Source organism: Coloeus monedula (genome assembly GCF_965178545.1).
Source record: "Coloeus monedula genome assembly, chromosome: 7".
NCBI classification, from domain to species: Eukaryota; Metazoa; Chordata; class Aves; order Passeriformes; family Corvidae; genus Coloeus; species Coloeus monedula.
The window spans coordinates 18,910,110-18,929,625 of NC_138787.1; the positions used below are offsets into that span (position 1 = coordinate 18,910,110).

At 35.9% G+C, this 19,516-nt stretch overlaps 1 protein-coding gene across 3 annotated transcripts in view; it reads left to right on the forward strand.

Annotated features, from left to right (window-relative positions):
• The window catches only part of GPR155 (G protein-coupled receptor 155), a 29,895-nt gene that overhangs the window by 8,104 nt on the left and 2,275 nt on the right, over positions 1-19,516 (forward strand). The window contains exons 3-16 of one of the 3 annotated variants that reach the window (XM_082285328.1): positions 203-602; positions 1,930-2,095; positions 3,343-3,498; positions 4,528-4,611; positions 5,900-6,020; positions 7,001-7,085; positions 7,167-7,257; positions 8,263-8,536; positions 9,178-9,279; positions 10,948-11,081; positions 12,563-12,658; positions 13,487-13,551; positions 14,244-14,381; positions 16,444-16,690. In XM_082285328.1, coding sequence (XP_082141454.1) covers positions 203-602; positions 1,930-2,095; positions 3,343-3,498; positions 4,528-4,611; positions 5,900-6,020; positions 7,001-7,085; positions 7,167-7,257; positions 8,263-8,536; positions 9,178-9,279; positions 10,948-11,081; positions 12,563-12,658; positions 13,487-13,551; positions 14,244-14,381; positions 16,444-16,666 — 2,135 coding nt within the window. In that variant the 3' untranslated portion in view covers positions 16,667-16,690. Of the gene's footprint in view, positions 1-202; positions 603-1,929; positions 2,096-3,342; positions 3,499-4,527; positions 4,612-5,899; positions 6,021-7,000; positions 7,086-7,166; positions 7,258-8,262; positions 8,537-9,177; positions 9,280-10,947; positions 11,082-12,562; positions 12,659-13,486; positions 13,552-14,243; positions 14,382-16,390; positions 18,407-19,516 lie in introns of those variants that run through there. The other 2 variants (XM_082285327.1, XM_082285329.1) reach the window with 2 other exon arrangements.

A 19,516-nucleotide genomic window follows, 5' to 3' on the forward strand; every position in this document is an offset into this window, starting at 1 on the left:
TGTGGCCTAATACGATTGGACATACTTCTCTTCCTGCATCATCTTATATTGATTGCTAATTAAATGGATTCCTTCAGTTTCTTCTGGAGGAAAATGAAATCATTTTCTTTAGTTTTCAGACAGCAAAATTTAATTTCAATATTTCAATGTATTTTTCTACTGAAATGTTATCACTCATAACTCTTCATTTCCTGTCTTCTAGTTGAAGCTTTATATCAAACCACTTACCCAGAGTATCTCCAGTACATTTACCTAGTGGCTCCAATATCTCTTATGATGCTAAACCCCTTGGGGTTTATCTTCTGTGAAATCCAGAAGTGGAGGAATAATCGCACTGTGTCACAGAGCAAAATCAAAATAGTGGGCCTAGCACTCCTTCGAGTTTTGCAGAACCCAATTGTATTCATGGTCTTCATAGGAATTGCCTCAAACTTTATTCTTGGCCAGAAAATTCCTGAATACCTTGAAAACTTCCTTGATGGACTGGGCAGTTCATTTTCTGGCTCTGCACTTTTTTACCTTGGACTGACTATGGTGGGACAAACAAAAAAACTGACAAAGGGTATGTTTGTTGCACTGATCCTTCTCATCACAGCTAAACTGTAAGTTCAATTTATATATTTTTATAATTTTGTTCTTTAGATGTTTTAAGCTCTGAATACGCTGGTCAGATGGCTTTTCTCTCAAAAACATTATAATGATAGTACATTTCACTTCCAGTACTTTGAGTGAGTGTTTCCCAAACTCTGATAGAATACAACTGTTAATTTTTAAAGGAAATGTAGTAGACTACAAACCTGTTTTCAGGCTCTGCAGAGAATGAAAATCGGGGAGTACTGTGCCTTCGTGGACTGCCTGCAGGCCATCTGTTATGAACTGGGTGTTTGGAGAATTAGTAGCTTAAATTGAAATTTATTGAATAAGTAGTTAGACAGTAGTGAGCTTAAGTTTATTTGATTAGTATTTGTATTTTATTTGGCTTAAACAGTGCATCTCTAAATTAGTTGTTTTTCCTTGCTTTATCTATAAATCTTTGAAACTGCTGTATTGGAAGAGCTTAAAAATGGTCACTTTATGCTCTAAAGCTGCTTGACTTGTAAGCACAAATAAATGGCAAGCTCTATTTAGAACTTACACTATCATTATCTTCCCTCAAATATATCTCAGGGAATATGTATTAATTTAATATTAAATATTTTATTTCCTACAGAACTACAATTAGCATAATAGAATATTTGTAATGTTTTAAGTTTATATAGTAAAATTTGAGTATCAGTACAACTAACTAGCAAACTTAAAGACCTAGTCTTTAAACCAGCTCAATGACAAATTTTGTAAGAACATGAAAAAAATTGGGTTTTAATGTTACCACTTTGCTTTACTTTAAGCCTGTGTAAGGCTTACATTAAGTCTGTGTGAGATCTGGGCTATTGCTGAAGGTGAACAAAATAGCCTTGATGCGGGGGGTTTGCTGGCCAAAACTTTTGGCATGGGACACTTAAGCTTGAGCCCTTATTATATTTCAGACAGCTGGCAGAAATGTCGTCTGAATTTCAGAGCTGCTGACTGCTTATAGCTACTATTACTGTAACAGTTGAAAAAGGAGAGAGTTTTTTATGTTTTGCCATTCTAAATTTGAAGCTTGTACAAAGAATGTGTCTGCACAATTAGGGAAGCTGCTTATATGCCTGAGTTTGTTGTCATTTTTGTCCTTAAGTGTAATTTGTGACAAAAGATTTTTAAGCAGGTGGTAAATGTTTTGATAACAGTAAAGGCAATCATTCAAAGTGACATCAGTATTTTGCTTTTCATAAGTAGTATTCAAACAAGACTTAAGTTTCCTTTTTATTAATTTTCTGGGTAAAGAAGAGTCTATTGTTATAACTTGAGTAATATTTTTTCAATTACTTTTTTTCCTTCTCTTTTCAGGCTCATGATGCCATTTCTCTGTAGAGAGATGGTGGAGCTCTTGGACAAGAGTGACAGCGTGGTCAATCACACCAGTTTATCAAACTATGCATTTCTGTATGGAGTTTTTCCAGCAGCACCTGGTGTTGCAATATTTGCTAGTCAATTCAATATGGAAGTAGGAATTGTATGTAGTTAAAATTTTCCAAATATGTCCTAACTTTGAGCTTAACGTTGTTGATTAAATAAATAAATAAGTAGGCTTTTGAAGAATTTGCTTTTCTGTAGCATAGATATCTTAGAATTACTTGGATTCCCAGGATCTTTCCTGATGTCTTAAGTGTCTTGATACCATATGTTTGTAAATAAGTCCTCATCCTTTTTTTTGTTTGTGACTCTAGTAGAAAGAGCTAGGATAACTTTAGCTATGAAGAAGTTGTATATTTTTGGGGGTTTGGGGTTGTGGTTTTTTCTGGTTTTTTTCAAAGACTTTATCTTTGAGATACTGTTTTTGTAGGGGGAAAAAAGAAATTATGTTACTGACTTCAGTAAGAATAGTGTTAGTTTAAACCTGAAAATTTAAGAAAGATCTTAAGCTTTAACTGATTCAGTTGTGCTGCCCTTTCATTAAATCTTGTGATAGAAAAGCATTTTACTTTTATATATATATATATATAGGTGAGGGTACCAATTATCTTTTCAACTTAAAATAGAAATTTTAGAATTGTTTCTTCCATTTGAAGTGACATTAACACATTTTTGTTGACTTTCATTGTTTTTAATGTTTTCTATTTGGGAGTTGTTTCATTTTTTGTTGGTTTTTTTTTTTTTTTAAGAAAAAGGGATACTAAAAGTTAATCTTGCATGTAGAATTTTATGGCCTACAAACATAGGAAATCTCTTTAAAGCAGAGTCTCTAGTATGAGTAGCAGCTCACACTTCCATCACTGTGTAAATTCTAGAAAGTACAAAGACAGTGAGAAGCCAAACTAGAAATCACCGGTAAATATATATGGTTTATTCTAATGAATTGGTTCATATTAATATTTGCATAGCTACATGTTATTTTAGTTATTTATGGTGTGAGTATTTATATCCAAAAGCAAATTGTACAGTGTAAATTCACCCCTAGACTGTCGTCATTAGTATATTTGGCATCCATGATAAAGCTCTGTAAAAATCTGCAGTAGGGAACTCTCTACTCCTGCTATTTCAGAAGCTTGTTAAACTTTTCAGCTTAGCTGTATGTATAAGCCAGATATTTTCTGGCTCAAATTCTAAATAATTCGTTATAGAAACAACTCATTATTTGTTAAAGGTCTAGGTATGTTTAATTCAAAGGTGCAGTTTTGCCCATGGTTGTATTCCTGAAAGCAGATTATTATTAACTTGGGATGTGATTAACTGTTGTTGTTTCTGTTTGACTCTTTGCAGATTACCTCGGGCATGGTGATAAGCACGTTTGTGTCTGCCCCCATTATGTATGTTTCTGCATGGCTGCTGACCATCCCATCCATGGACCCCAACCCCCTGGCATCTGCACTCCAAAACGTCAGCTTTGACATCAGCATCGTCAGCCTCATTTCTCTGGTAGGTGCTGCCCAGGTGAGACACAAAGGCACTGTTGGTCAGGGCAGCCTGAGTGCGTAAGCAGTAAATTGAGTCACAGCAAGACTTGTATTTCCTCATCATATCCTCTTGCAGAAGGATGAGGAAGGAGTTAAAAATCTTGATTTAGCAGTGGGTCTGCTGCAAATCTGCACTGTAGAGAAAGATGAGTGACTGAATTTAGTACAGAGCTTGAGAGGTCTTTTGTTGGGTTTGTTTTCCTTTTTTAATAACAGGGTGTGAGGGAATTAAAGTACTAGCTTACACCACAGAGACTAGTTGCATCAAGCCAAGTGAGGTGCTTGGATATCACAGTAATGAAGGCTGTGTACAAACTTCAGCTCCAGAAATGTCAGTGCATATTTATTTAATGAAGTCTTAATGACCATTAATGAAATAGTTTAACCTGAAAAATTTATGTTTATCAAATTCCTTTACTAGAAATGCGGTTGATAATCCAGAAGTCCAGTGTGAATTTTGTTTTGATTTTATAGAAAGTACAGATAGTATGATTATTTTATTTGCTTTTTTTAAATAAAAACATCCATATTGGGAGGAGTTGGAATTTTCTGAAGTTGTCTCACTGAAGTCCTCTTGTCTTGAAACTGTGCCTGAAGGGAAGCCAGAAGTGAATGCTATGTCTTGCTGTCAGATCATTTTGGGAGATTCAGGGGAGGTGGTTGTGGATTTTAAATTCTAAATTGCCAAGCTACTCTGTGGTCATTTGTGTCCTGAGGAACAAACAGGCTTCTGCTTACTCCAGGCGAGTTCTTGGTCTTTCCTGGTAATACTTCACCATCATGAGAAGACAAAGATGCATTGCTTTTTCTGACTACAGCTGCTGAGGCAAAGGGGCTGGCAGCATACTGTAGCAGTATGGAGTTGCCTACAGTAGTCATGTTGCTAAGATCTGTTGTATATTTAATTTCACTGTTGTCTGCCAGAATATTTATCTTGTTCTTTTGGGGTTTGTTTCAGTCTTAAATTAATTTTTCTTCTTGTGTGTTACAGACCTGGTCTCTTACTATTGTTCTTCTGAGTAAGAAATACAAACAGCTTCCTCATATGATTACAGCAAATCTACTTGTTGCTCAGGTCAGTAGTAAGGAGAATGCTGTTGTGTGAGTTTTAGGGTTTAAGTATTTTTTAACATTTTTGGAAGTTTGGTTTCTACAGTGAGATCTTTATAACCAACTGTGGAGGTCAGGTGAATCTAATGTGTGAATTATCTAAATAATTTCTGTGCCTCAAAATACACCCTTGAAGAAAATGATAGTTAATGTGGGCACTGTGATGCCTAAACAGAACTATAAACAATCAGAATGGAGAGTGGCTTCTGGAATGTTTTCTTAGTTATTGCTCAATACTTTTGAGTGTGGTTCTGTTTCAATTTATACCCATATGAAGGAGCAATACCAGGAGCAGCAGCCTGTGTTTGACTCTGTAGTGACTCAATCCAAGGAGCTAAATAGAAGAATAATCCCTGTACTGGTTTATGCCCCTGAAGCTCTTGCTGAGGGATCAGCAGGTGCAAGTGCTGGTGCAAGGAGGGTGTGTGGGAATGCATGGCTGGTAGCTAGGGAAGGCCAAGGCCGAATATCTCTGGATTAATTTTAATTGTTATTTAATCTGAGAGAGAACTACAGAGTACATGCTCCTTATTCCCTTGAAGTCAGCTGCACAACTGGAACAGCCTGTGCTTGTAATGCATCTGTGTGGTAGTGCTTTCTGAAGTGTTCTGTAGTTTTTTTTTAAATATCTCTATATATAGTAAACTCTCTGAACTCTGATCCTGGAGTCACATTTGAAAAATGTCATATATGAGGTGCTTCTGTTTTGTAACAACAAAGCTAGCTTTCATCTTCAAAAAAAAAATGAACTATTGTGTTACTGTTTCCATGATACTTCAGCCTATCTTTTCAGATTCCTCTGGTGCTAAAATTATCACATATGCAGTATCACTGGGTGACAACTGGTATAATTCTTGGCTGAAATAATACCTGTTCACCTCAGTTTCATGTGCAAATCATTTCAGATAAATGGTTCATACTTACCAAAACCATCACCATTTACTTACTATAAGGTATATAAAGTTGGGGGGGTTACCTGATTTGCCTTATTCCTAGTGTATATGAGCTATATACTCCTTGTCAAAAAACCCCTCCAGAAAATAAGGTACTGTAGTCAAGTGACACAACTGTAATACTGAATTTACTGTGGCAGTGCTTTACTGCTAAATGAAGTATCCAATGCATAAAATCACCCTCCAATGTATCTGGGGGTGGAGTTTTGAAACTTACTGCAGGTATATAGCGCCGTGTTCAGTTTTTCTTGTTATCCTAGTTTCCCAGTTTGAATGATGGCATCTTACTTTTCTTTCCAGTTTATTGCTTGCATTGGAATGGTGGCATGGAATTTCACTGTTAAAGAGAAAGACATCACCATACAGATCCTCGTATTTATATTCCTCTACAGCTCACTTTATAGCACCTACCTATGGACAGGTATGATTTTTCTAGGCAGAACCCAGGTACTGTAATAAAAGATTAATGTACTGAAATTATGTTATTATATTCTTCGAAGTACTTGTTCCTTTTACTCGTTTGTAGTTCTGCAAATGGGGATACCTGTCAGTTGTGCCAAGCTGCAGTGCTGGCAACACAGGGTTTTAGTGCCTAACAAAACCAATGTGTGTGTATGATTAATGCAGGATTTGAAAGAGAAAGAATTTGAAAGATGCATCAAGAAGCTTGGAGAACCTTACATATATGATTAAAAAAAAAAAAGAGACTTTGGGCATTCAAGATATTTTTGTCCAGAATCTATGAGTTTAATTTCTGTGCTGTTCTTCTGGAGCGAGTTGTATTTGTTTACTGAAATACATAGCTCCTGATTGGTAGGGCCTAACATAAATACTAGCTTTCCTTCAGTGTGAGAATATTGCTGAGCTGCTGAGGTGTGAGTAGGATAGGCAGTTCCAGAAGATATTCCAGAAAGAGTTATATACATAAAAATATGCCAAACTTTTTTGTTAAATTAATCATTGACTTTACAAAGGACTAGTCAGTTTTTAAAGAAATGTTATAACTGAATACAACACTATTTGTTGCTTACTAAAGAGTGTTGGGATAGAAAACTGCTGTTAATACCTAAAGAAAGTAGTTACTTGTATCTTAAATATTTTTATGACATCTTTTTACTCTTGTGAACCTTTCTTAGCATTTAGAAGTGAATATTTAATATAAAACTTCCTGGAATTTTTCAATGTTTCACTATTAACATGATTTTTTAGGCAATGGGTTTTTTTTTTTTTTACTTTCTCAAAATACAACTAGACAAATGATTTTGGACTATTTAAAGGTCTGAGAAGAATATCTTAAGCTATTGAGCAGGTCACATCATAGAGTTTCTAGGCTCTGTACTTACCAGTTCCCTTTTTAATAATAAACAAGGTATTTCTTTTGGTTTTGTTTGGCTTTTTTAGGTTTTCTATCTTTCTCTTTGTTTCTGTTGAAGAAGAGAGAAACAGTAAAGATTCCCATTGGGTTTATCATCATAGCTGGATGGGGGTAAGTTAATTCAAATGCTTCCCTGCTGAATTAGTGTGAGCATGCTAAATATGTTACATACTTCCTATTTTGTTCTTTCAGAGTGCCAACAGTTCTGGTAGGAATCTTACTAATTGTTGGTGAACGTAACAACACTAGCATTGACTCTGCCTTTTTCTATGGAAAACATCAGGTATGAGCACATTCTGTCCTCATCACTTCAGACTTCTGCCATGCTACACGTGCAAGTGGCTTTCAGTCAAAGTACAGGCTACTGTAATAAAAGTATCATTGTAGAATGCTCATAGATTGATGCAAAAACGTATTTCTGTAATGAACCATTAGGAGCATTTGTTTGGAGAAGGACCTTCATGTTTAGGCAGCTATGACAAAGAGGGAGTAGGCTTCTCGAAGAAAACACTTAGGAGTGGTGATGAATTGCAGAGCCCTTTTCCTGATGATTAATTTGTATTTTAGCATGATAGTTATCTAAAATTGTTATTATCCAATAGCTAATTATTGGCTTTTGGTCTGTAATAGATAGGATATCTATCACCTGTGTAGCAGTAACTGCTTGCACTATGGTAGACTTCTCTGCACAGTCATGGGTTGAAAGACCCTGAACTACTATTTTTACCAGTAAATAGTTCCTCTTATTAGAGGATATAATGTGTACTAGCACAGGTATTTGTCATGTTTTCTCCCTCTCTTTCTTATGGACAGAGAATGCATGAGTCACTCGGGATTGTTCATGTGGCACTTTCACCAAGTACTAAATGGCCTCAGAGTGGAATCTGGGTAGCAGTGGCAGATGATTAGAAGTAATCAACAGGGCACTCCCCATTGGCTAAAGCATGTAAATTAGAGCACATTCCCCTTGGAATTTAAAGGTACCTGAGCAGAACTTAACCCAGAACACTAGTGATCCTGAGAGGAAAGGGAATGACAGTGAGGGGATGGTTTTGGATTGCATGGGAAATAGGGGTCCACACAAACAAACAAACAAAAAAGCTGAGTTGCTCAGGCAAGGAAAATTAGTCTCTTTCAGTGCCACGAGGTGCAAGAGCAGTAAATATAGAAAACATAGTCTTGTTCAGATGCATTTGTAAGTGTATTTAGAAAAGTACAGAAGTTAGAAAGATGGACATATGCAACTATTTTCCTGTATTTAAGTGCATTTTCTTTGCTTTCTTAACAGATAATTACCACAGCAGTGATACTGTTCATCAGTATATTGATGTCAGGTATCTCACTTATGTGCATGAACAGAAGTAGGCAAGGGTCAAGCTATGGGGTGTTGAACCCGTACTCACCACGTAGCTCAGTGGAGGAGGCTGAAGTGGAACAGAGTGAGCAGAATCCCATTTCAGCCACTATGACTCAGTCTTCTCCGGAATCTTCTGCGCAGTCTTCTCCAGAATCTTCTGCGCAGTCCTCTCCAGGATCTTCTGCACAGATATCTGCAGAAAGAGGTAGAGAAAGTAGATTTTTATAAAGAATAATTGGCTTAGGGTGCTGTAAACTAATATTCCAAATGTAATTCTGACCTGGGAAGGACAGTTGACAGCTTCAGGTGTTAGACTAAGAGAGAAGAAAATCTAGGTATAACTGCCCAAGTATTTAGGTTTATGTTTCTAAGAAAAGTTTGATTGTTACCTTTGTAAGAGTTGTGGGAGTGGACAAGAAGAAAAGCCTGTGGATGATTTTATGTAAGTAGAGGCATCTTGATAAGGATGTGATAAATGCAGCCCACTAGGCATCTTAGATTGTTTACCCACTAAACCATCTCTCTGAGAACAAATTAAAAGCACTCAATGTGTTTCTAATCCTTTTTTTTTTGTATGTAGCCTTTTTGATCACTTCCCATCTTTTTTCCTATAATAAAAGTACTTATGTTGCATCCATGGTGGTAGTGTTACATTAAACACTTCTATGTATAAGTACTGTAACCCGTTTACCCTCTCAGCAAATTGGAAAAATGAGGTCTGTCTTCTCCTTTTGGGTTATTTTTGAGCATAATAGTTAAAGCTGCATAGAATGTATTGTTACACTTGGAAAATAAATTATAGTAGTGAAGAAAGCTAACTGTTCTATTACTGTATATACTTCATAGGTTGCTGTTCTTGTCAAACAACAAACGGTGAATTATCCTGTGGTAAAGACAGCAAAGCAGAGTCAAATGCTGTTGAAAGCAAGGTTCCTCCAATTGAGACAGGTAAAGCAGTAATATCTCTTTGTTTTAATACTACAGGTTCTTCTTCAACCATCTGTGTGTTGTTCTCACAAAGAAACTGTTGGAGCTATTGTTCTCGCAGCTCTACCTGGATAACTGACATTTTGTATCAAGTTCAATTATTAGACAATATTATAGGTGTTTGTTCTCTTCTGCTGATAATTGTTTGTAGCCTTTCAGTGCTCAAGGTGGACAGTTGTTTTGGATGTCACTTTTTTACCACAAAGCTACTTTGATGTCTTCTGAGCATTCAGACTTTACTTCTCTGTCGTTCTCTTGTTTGGATGCTAGGAAGTTAAATGTATAACCCTACTTTGCATCAAGCTTTTAACATAAACTACGTTTTTACATTCTCATACTCATATCTTTTAAAAAAGCCTTTGTTTTAATCAGGCACAGGTTTTGAACACTAAATGAGGTCTAGAGGAGCAAGTGCTTACTGCAAATTAGATTAAATGTCCGTGCTGCTGTGTACTATTTATGTCTAGAGAAGAGAGATGGAGAAAATCGACTAAGAGGGCCTTAGGAGTCACTTAAATAGGAAAAAATAGATCAAACTGACTGTTCAGCACCTGTTGGAAAACTGCCTGCCCAGTTCATTCTCACTGTGTATCACTGTCAGTAATCAAAGCTAGCTGCCAGTACAACCTTCCTCTTTTTCCTATTTTTTTATTGTTTTCATGCATTCTTAACAAGAAGTTCATATTCTTATGCTTTGTTTGCATGCAACATAATTTTCAATAGATCTAAATATTTTACACTAAGCATACTTCAGTTGTGTCTCCTCTCACAAAATGCTTGCTTTCTGCCTATTGCCAACTGTTTTATCTATTAAGTAATTCAGACAAGCACCATAAGAATGTCTTCAAGAATAGAGGAAGGCAGATTTAATTTTCTTATCTTAAAAGATAAGGTAGAAAATACCTTATGGTTGAGTGGAAATTATTTTGACCTCTTGAGTGAACACTTCAAAACTATAAATCAGTAAAAGCAAATTGTAGTGCATACCCTTGTGTAACTTTGGCTGCAATAATTACTAATTCCTCTACTATCTCATTGAACTGCTGCGAGTTATCTAGTGCAAATTCTTGGTATGGCCTTGCCAGGAAGTTTTTCACTGCCATCTAGAGGAAGATAGTGAGAATTTCTTAGACCTTTGTAGCTGGAAGACAAGTATCTATTATGATGGTGTTCTGATATACTGTGTTAAAAATAGTCATAGACCTGAAAGAAATATGATTGTCTGATGTAGAGCTCAACAACACTAAGATGTGGAGCAAAAACATTGGAGCTGACAGTATATTTTGATTTTTTTTCAGAAATAAATATAAAATTTAAGAATTGCCCAGAGAATTTTTTTTCATTATTTCTAGTAGTGTTTTCTAAATGCTAACAATGCGTTCAGTTTGAATTAAATCTTTGAAGGAAAATCTCTGTTGCAAAAACTTTTGTTTTAGGAGCACATGTAAACTGTCTCATTTGAGAATAGATTTCTGAACAGGTTATTGTCAAAGCCAATATTAAATTTTGTGCATGTCACTTCAGTAGAGATACTTAGAAGGTAATTTGGCTCAGCAAGCTGCATTAGCAAATTTATCATGGAGTTCTCAAGATAGAAGCCTAATGAAGAATTTCTGATTTGTTTTTCAGTGGATCAGTGTGTGAGTCACTGCAGTGCTCAAACATGTGTATTGGCTCAGGAGGAACAGCTTCTACAGACTGGAGACAAACAGCTGGCCAGACATGTGCTGCTGTGCTTACTTCTTATTGTTGGCCTATTTGCTGTAAATATTTTTTCTCCCCATGTTAACTCATTGAGGTAGAATGATTTTTAGGAAAGCAATGTAGGCAATCCAGTAAGAATCTTCCAATTGCCTAAAGAAAATTAACTAAATAAAATAGAGGCTATATTTTTGTTCCTCGCTGGAAGAGGGATGTCATAAAATTAATTTTTCTGTGCCACATCATAAAAGCAAGTTAAGATTGATGATTGTGAGCAAAACATACCAGAGAACCCTAAAGGGGGAAAAATAGTGAAGTTATATCATTATATCATTCATCACTACTGCCCCTCTTTCCAGTTTTCTCAACAGTTGGTCTTTTTCCCTAGATAATTATCAATTAAAAATACAAACTGAATTCTACTTCCGAAGGAGACTACAAAAATTGTTCCATCTGATGAGGCTTATGTTGGAACTTGGATTTCTCTGAGGTGTTAAGAATAAACTAAGATTATTTTAAATGGGAAAATGCGATTTTGTTGGTTCTAGTGGTGTTTGGAGCAACATAGCTCAGTTAGTGTTGGCACTTGTCATTACTCACTCCAAGGTGTGTTGGTGGTTGCTCCTGTGTACAAGTGTGAAATACCAGAATGTAATGCATTGGGGATATAATTTTAATTTTTAACTGTGACAAAGGTGAGAAACCACTCTCTCTGAATGTGTAATGCTCAAAGTTGAGTTTCTTGTGGATGACAGTTGGGGGAAGTATTTTTATTTGAAATGGAAAATACTGTGGCACAAATACATAATACTACAAAGTAGGTCAGTGCAGCACATCAATTGGGTTAATAGCTACTGCTGTTGCTTTTCAGGTTCTCTTAAATTACAAGATGAAATGTTTCCCTCTCTCAAATTTTCTATATCAAATATTCCATGCTAGTATATTTTCTTACTTCTTTTATATTTAAGGAGTAGCCTATATTTTAATTGTATCTGAATGATTACATAGACTCCATGAAACAAGATCAGTTACTTTAAAGAATTAGTCTTTACACCCAAATGGGTTAACTTTGGAGGTTTCCTCCTTCTGTCAGGCATCTCAAATAGCTGAAGTGGTATGTGCTTCAGCTTAACATAATCCTAACTGCAGGAAATATGTAGAAAGCACTGGTCTCAGCTAAGCAGCCTGAAGACAAACACTGCAAATCTGTCTGGGCTAATATTGTCTGTGTTGTGTTGGAAAGCTAAGTATGCTTAAGGCAAGTTCCTTACATAAACATGTAAAGAGGCAGGACCTCTTACACTGCTGTTTTGCATTATTATGTTTAAAACAACCAAGCATCCCCCTCCCACCAAGCTATTAAGCCTAACTAAAATTGTTTTAAGGTGTTTATTCCCTCTTACTTGTCTTTATCTGAATCATTCCTTAAATGGAGACCATGAAAATTGTGCAAGAATTATTAGCATGTGAAGAGAAGAAAGCTTTTGATTTTTAACAGTCAGGTTATGTTTGTGGGTTTTGTTGTTTTTCTATTTCTTTACAGAATCTCTCTAGCTGTTTGTGGTGGCTGTTCAACCAAGAGCCTGGAAGGCTGTATGTGGAACTGCAGTTCTTCTGTGCTGTGTTTAATTTTGGTCAGGTACTTACCGATGTTTGTTCTGAAAATGACTTTGTTGGTGGGTATTGCAGTAGATAATGCACATCTTCTATGACCATGAACACTTTCAAAGGTGCAGATGACAACTGAAAGCCAGATGTTCATGGAAACTGAGTAGGAGTTTAGCCTTATTTGTACCAAGGCTTCACTGGGGAGTTACACCAGTTGCAAGACAGCTTTCTGTCTAAGGTTTAAATGCCTATCTCTGGTTTCAGTGACAGCACCACAGCGAAGAGCTGAAGATGGATGCTGGTTCTGGCTGCACGTGGCCTATTTCAGTGCACCTGACACATGGCAGCTTTGTTACCCACAAAGGTGAAAGCCAGGCAGTGTTAATACACATACTACAGGAACAGTCTACAGCTCCATGGGCACATGTGCCTACAAGATGCACTGTGTTATCAACTAATGATAGTAGTTTTACATAAAAGCTACACAGAAAAATGAATTAAGTAGAGAGCATTCTAGCACTCAAATTACACTAAGCGTGTTCTTTCCTTGACATTAACAAAGATTTAATGCCTGGCTGTGTAAGGTTGTCAGTTATCCCAAAGTGTCAAGTGGCATGTCACAGCATTAGTTTTACTGAACTATTTCAGTAAAGATGATGGATTGTTAGGTATTGATATGTCTTTTTAAGGTCCAAATGAAAAATCAAAACAGAAACAAAATGCATTTTGAATGATACTTAAAGAAGAGGGGTACTTTCCATGTATATGTGAAATGTATTTGACACTGAGTTTTTAACTTGTGTTCTATAGAAACCAAAGTTTTTCTTAATGTTGCTTTTTCTATATCTTTTTTCTCCAGGGCTTCATTTGCTTTGGTATTTTTGGCTTAGATAAGCATTTAATCATTCTACCATTCAAGCGAAGGTAAAAGAATCTTTACACTTACACCTATAAGCTTAATTATTACTGATAATCATTTTTGAAGGGTGTTGAGTTTTCAGTGCTATAGCAATCCATTTCCTATTTGGTTAATCTTTCAAATTTCTTTTCTCTCCCACTTGTGGAGAGGTAATTGCAGTTCACAGTGTGTGAGGTCTTTCTACTGTCCTCATGACACTTTCAAAGACAAAAATCCTGCAGGCTCCCGAGAGGTAAAATTTTTGCCAAATGATGGATCTTCAGAAATAATTTCAGCTGATACATTAAACTTAGATATGGATGCTGAATCAGAATATATCATCACTGTTTTAAAGCCTTGTGTTCATAACCTCATGCAAGTGCTTTGTGTGGACAGGCACTTCCACAGTGGAGGAGTGAGTTGTGCAAAGCTGCCCTTACCTTCGAGCTAACTGGCTGCCATGTGAATCCAGCAGCTAGAGCTGGCTCCCAGCTACTCTCTGACTTTCTTTCTGCCCAAGCCTAGAATAACACCTCTGTGTTCAAAAGCCATAGAGATACATTAGGAAGATTATACGTGAAGTATTGGGCACAAAAAGAGGTTGTGATAAGCTTCCTGGGAGTTCCATTCTATTATTTGCATTTTCCAAAAAAATGCCCCTACTTGATTTGCTGTCTTTAATTTTTCTTTTTTTTTTTTCTTTTTTTGTTTTTTCTAGACTTGAGTTTTTCTGGGGTGGAAGAGAAGCAGCAGGGCATACAGATGCCTCTGTACCTGAGGAAATCAGGATGACCTGTCAACAGTTTGTTCGTTATCATAGAGATCACTGTGTCAAAAGTATTGTCAGAGGCAGAAGGTAAGGTTCTTCCCTGCACATACAAGCTGTTACAAAGCACATAGCTCACCTTTTGAAAATAATGAAATGCAGTTAATTTTGTGGGTGATTCCTGTTGTGGCATATTTATTCAAACCTTAAGATACAGATTAAAAATGTAACGCTTAACAGAGAAATGTTTCTAGCTTTACACTGAAATGTTGAGGTGCAATATCATAATATCCGACCTAGGTTTTAAATAAATTATAAAAAGTTTTGTATCATTAAGGGATTTCCCCAGGTTTTGCATTTAACTGTAGTTTGGAGGATAAAATCTAAAAAAATGTGTATGATAATACCTGTAATAATGCATTGAGACCCTCCCTTTGTTTTGTTTGTAGAGTAAGATGCTGTCTGTATTTGTAAGTAAATGTTTACTAATATGTAGCTCTTATAGGAGGTAAAACTGTTGCAACTGATTTTAGTGCATACTCAGAGGCCACTCAGTGTGTGAGATTATAGTGGGTCTAGGGCTTCAACAGCTTTTGACTTTATATAATTTCTTTTGCTCATACCTCTAATGAGGCCTAAGCCTCAATTTATGAGGTCAGTAAAGATTTCAGGGGCAAATTATGATACCTAAATCAAGGATTGTGCTTTCAGATATGTGTAGGTGGATGAGAAGAGAAATGCAGACAGAAGCAGCAGGAACACAAGAAAGATTCTGCCTTTGTTTAAATATATGAAATGGAGACATGAAGAATTGTTCTGACAGGGCACTTACACTATTCTTGACATGTAAGCTTTTAAGTAGGACTAGTTTGGCAGGGTGGGGTGGTCTTTTAATGGTCAGGTAGTCCAAAACCACATTGCAAAACTGTTCTAGGCAGCATCATGATTTTGTTCAGTCTTTTCAGAAGCCAGTAATGTTCCATAAGAAAGATGTATCAGAAAATGTCTGTTGTGAAATAGAACAGGTTTTACAGCTGTGTTTCCCATGCCTCTGCTGCTGTTGTGGTTTCTTGGGCTTAGAGTTCTTAATTTAGTTGGATTTCATGGTTTTTATGAATCACATAAACACCTGAGAATACATGAAAATATGACATTTGTTGCTTTATTGTTGTAATATTATGTTTGTGCAGAACTTGGTTCATGTCTTATTTCTCCCTGTGAATTAAAACAATGCATTTATATTCTCATTTTAAATATTCATCTAACTTGATCCTATCCTCTTTGATTTGAATGTGCTGTAACTGAGACCTTGTAACCATGGATTTTAATTTATTTTCATTTTTGCATCTGCTAATAGATTTTAACACTTGCTCTGTGTTACTGCTGGTTTTAACTTCAAAAAAAAAATAGGGAAAAAATTTGGCTTATGCTGTCTTTTAGCTCTTAGTCACCTTTAGAAACCCTGTGCTTGGGTTCCACAGAGTAGGTTTTAGATAATCAGAAACATTCATTGCTGCAGGTAAATTTTTGCATGGTATGTCTATTGAAACTAGGTGGATGATGGCATCATTGCCTCATAAATGCTTAAAAAAGATAATCTTGTTGTAAACGTTTTGTTTATTCTTAGTACTGCCCATGTGGTAAATATTTAACAGGATATGCAAGTTATAAATGGGGTTTGTTTACAATATGTGTAAGCAGTTAGTGTCTGTTTAAAAGTGTTCAGAAATTATAAGAAGAATTAAAATTCAAACGGAATCCCTGTTTCTGGGGACAGGTTGGTCTCAGATCAGATATTTTGTTGCAGAAAGGGTCATGGTAAGAAGTACATGGGAAGTAAGTATCCAAGAAATAAGAGTTACATTGTGTGAGGTTTTAGGAAAAATGCTACTGATGTCCATTGAATTTTTTTTGCACAAGCCTAGAACAACTTTGTATGTACATATTGCTTCTCACTGAAATGTCTGTAGGAAAAGGTAGTGAACATTGGCATGTCCCTAATAGACAAAATTTGCAAATTCTCTTCTAACATGCTCTTAACTATCACGATGTCTTTCCTTGTTTCCTGCTGTTTTTCCTTGCCTTTCCCCATCGTGCAGTGATGGTACCAGATTTACAGAACATGTGGGTGAATCATTCCTTTGACATACAGGTGTGGTGCAAAGATCTCCACTGGCATCTTCTTTGGCTGTGACCTGGTGAACTGGCTCATGCAAGTTGGCCTTGCCTCTGACCGAGGAGAAGCTGTGGTGTATGGGGACAGGCTGCTGAAAGGAGGCATCGTCCAGCACATAACGAATGAATTTGAATTTCGGGATGAATACTTGTATTACCGCTTTATTCCGAAGAAATCAGTTGCAGTTGAGAGCCATTGACCTGAGCATGCAGGCAAAGGACAGGTAGGGGTGAGTGGGACCACCTCCTCTGCCTTCACTACTGAAATTGGAAGTATTTCTTTCTCAGAGAACTGCATTAGTTTCCCTTGTAAAATTAAGAGATGTGGTTCTACTTGTGTCTATTCTGAAGAAGATAGTAGCAAGTTATATTTAGTCAGCATTCCAACCAGAATGCAACTAAACAAAACCAGATGCTCTGGATTTAGAGCATTTTTTTCCATTTTGAGCAAAACAAGTAGTAAAATGATATGTGTCACTGTTGTATTTTAGAGGCATTATAACTGCAGCTTTAATGACTGATACCACAATTAAGAAAAAAAACCCCATGAAAGGTATCTTTCATGGTGCTGGATGTTCTCCATATTTTAGTGTGATGAAGTATTGATGACTGTTGACAGTCAGGCTTCCCCCTGACTTCACAGAAGTAGGATTTCTTCTATCAGTTTTTACTACTCTTCTCTTGTCTAACACCAGGAACTTTTTTTAGCTGCTTACATCTCAGATCAGGTGGGTTTTTTCTCCCTTAAAGATAAAATACTCCACTTATAAAGATAGAATTGTTGTGACAGGGGATTAAAGCTGAGCAAATATTGAGTGGAATAAGTAACAGTTTTGTACAAACCTACCAAATCTTAAAACCATAAAAATATCCAGCAATTTCCCAAAATAGGAAATTATATAATGGAATACACAATTTGTTCTGAAAGTTTGCCTTATGGTGGTAGTAACAGCTTTATCAAGAGCAGATTTTTACATTCTGAAATTAGACTTTACAGTTTAATTCAGAAGTGCCAGTCTCAAGTAAAGATTTTATGGAAGCCTTGGACACATGTACAAGTCAAGACAAAATTCTTAAATCATAAAACTTTAAATATTAAATTAATGACTTTTAAATCTATTATATAAAGAAACCTAAATGAACATCCAGATTAGGGTTTAGAGTAGCTAAAGATCCTAGGTTTTAGTTTTTGCCTAATTTAGATTGCCTAACACAGGTTTCTAATAAACTTCAGGTATCCTCCTGCAAGTTACTTTAGTGTCATTCAGATTCCTGTGCACTGAAGGCAGAATCTGAGGACCTGTGTGTCTTCTACAATATTTTAAAAAGGTTAAAGACAAAGTATTGTATCTGATAGCCATTATTCTGCCCTTTTAAAACTGCAAGAACAGCATTTATATGTCTATATAAAAATTTGATGTTGTGAGGGAAAGGAATCCAGGTATTAAAAATTATTTGCTCAAGCATATGAATAACTCTTCTCATCCATTTTTAAAAAAGTCTTTCCCTTCTATTTTTCCTTTTTTTTAGTACCCAGATTTTTATTACAGCTACTTCTGCATCTACCTTGTATTAAGAATTAAATTTATTTTAGCAGCATAAGCTACTGTTCAAGAAGCAGTTGTTTTATGGTTGCTATAATTCCCTGCAAGACTTACATTGAAAAAATAATTCCTTTTACTGTCAGTCTGATTGCAGTGTGCACAGAAACATAACATCCTGCTGCTGTACAACCTGGTATATTTTAATGTTTTCCATCAACAAAATAAGTGATGTTTGTGTCAGTCTGTGGCCACAAAGGAAAACAATATGAATGTTGAAGACAGCTGCATCAAATATTTTGAAATAATTAGATACGTGTGACTTAAGAGCAGAAACTGCGAGTATGTCTGGCTTCTAAATACTGCAACTTGTCAATAAATCTGTTCCTTGATTTCAGAGTTCTGGGCTGTGATGTGGTGTGTGAGAGGGTTATGTGTGCATGTCAAGGTTTACAACAAATGTATTTTTCTGAGAGATTTGTTAACATGGCTCTTGGGTTTCAGTCCTGGTATTTCTTAAATCCACCCTTGATGCTTTATAAGTAAGCAGAGCACTTGTTAATGGTGTCCACCCAAAGATACATCCCTACTAGAAACAGTTTCACATTATCATCTACTTACCAAATACAATTGTTTTGTTTTTTTTTTTAAATTCTTCAAACATTCAATAATTTGATCTTAGGGTAGTCTTACAGTTTGATTTATAGTCATTGTTCTTGCACTCGTCTTTGTTATTTTCATCATAAAAGTCCTGCTTCCCTTTTTATAATGGCTCTGCTGTCCCCTAGATTTGAACACAACATATCTGTTTTAAGTAAGAAATTGCTCAAAATTTCTGCTTAGAAAAGGCTGTTACAAATCTAATACCAAGAACACCTTTAATTATCCACCAACACCAAATTCTGTTAGATTTACTGCTACAACATTGTGATGTTGATATCATACCCATTATGATGAATCTGTGATGGTTACTAAATAGACTAAAGAAACTAGAAATTAAATACATGGATTTAATACTTTGTTTCTAAATCATTGGGTACTTCTGGAAGCCAAGAATAGACTTTGAATTGCTTTAGAAAGTTAAGTATCCCTTCTATCTGGTAAATATTTGCTTCCACCAAGGAGCACTAGCAAGTTTTGAATAGTTGACAAGCTCGTGTTCTGTCAATAGCTGATACCCTGTTGTGTGAATTTCTGGTAGTTAGAAACAGTTTTGGTTTAAAGAAGTGGTCAGTGGTGCAATGATTTCCTTTATTTTGAAGGTGGATTAGTTTGGGATAAATCTCAACTTGGAAGCTAAGTTCCATGAAAACACCTATTGAACAAGTCTGGAGGAATGTGCAGTGAAAAACTGGATCCTTTTTCTAGGACTAATCTCAAAATAATTGTCATAATGAACAGGGATGGATATAACACTTCATTTTCTAGTAAGAAATTTTAGTGCTTTTTTTATTTCAACCATCATCCTTCATAAAACTTTAGACCTTTTAAAGTCAGCTGTAAGATGCA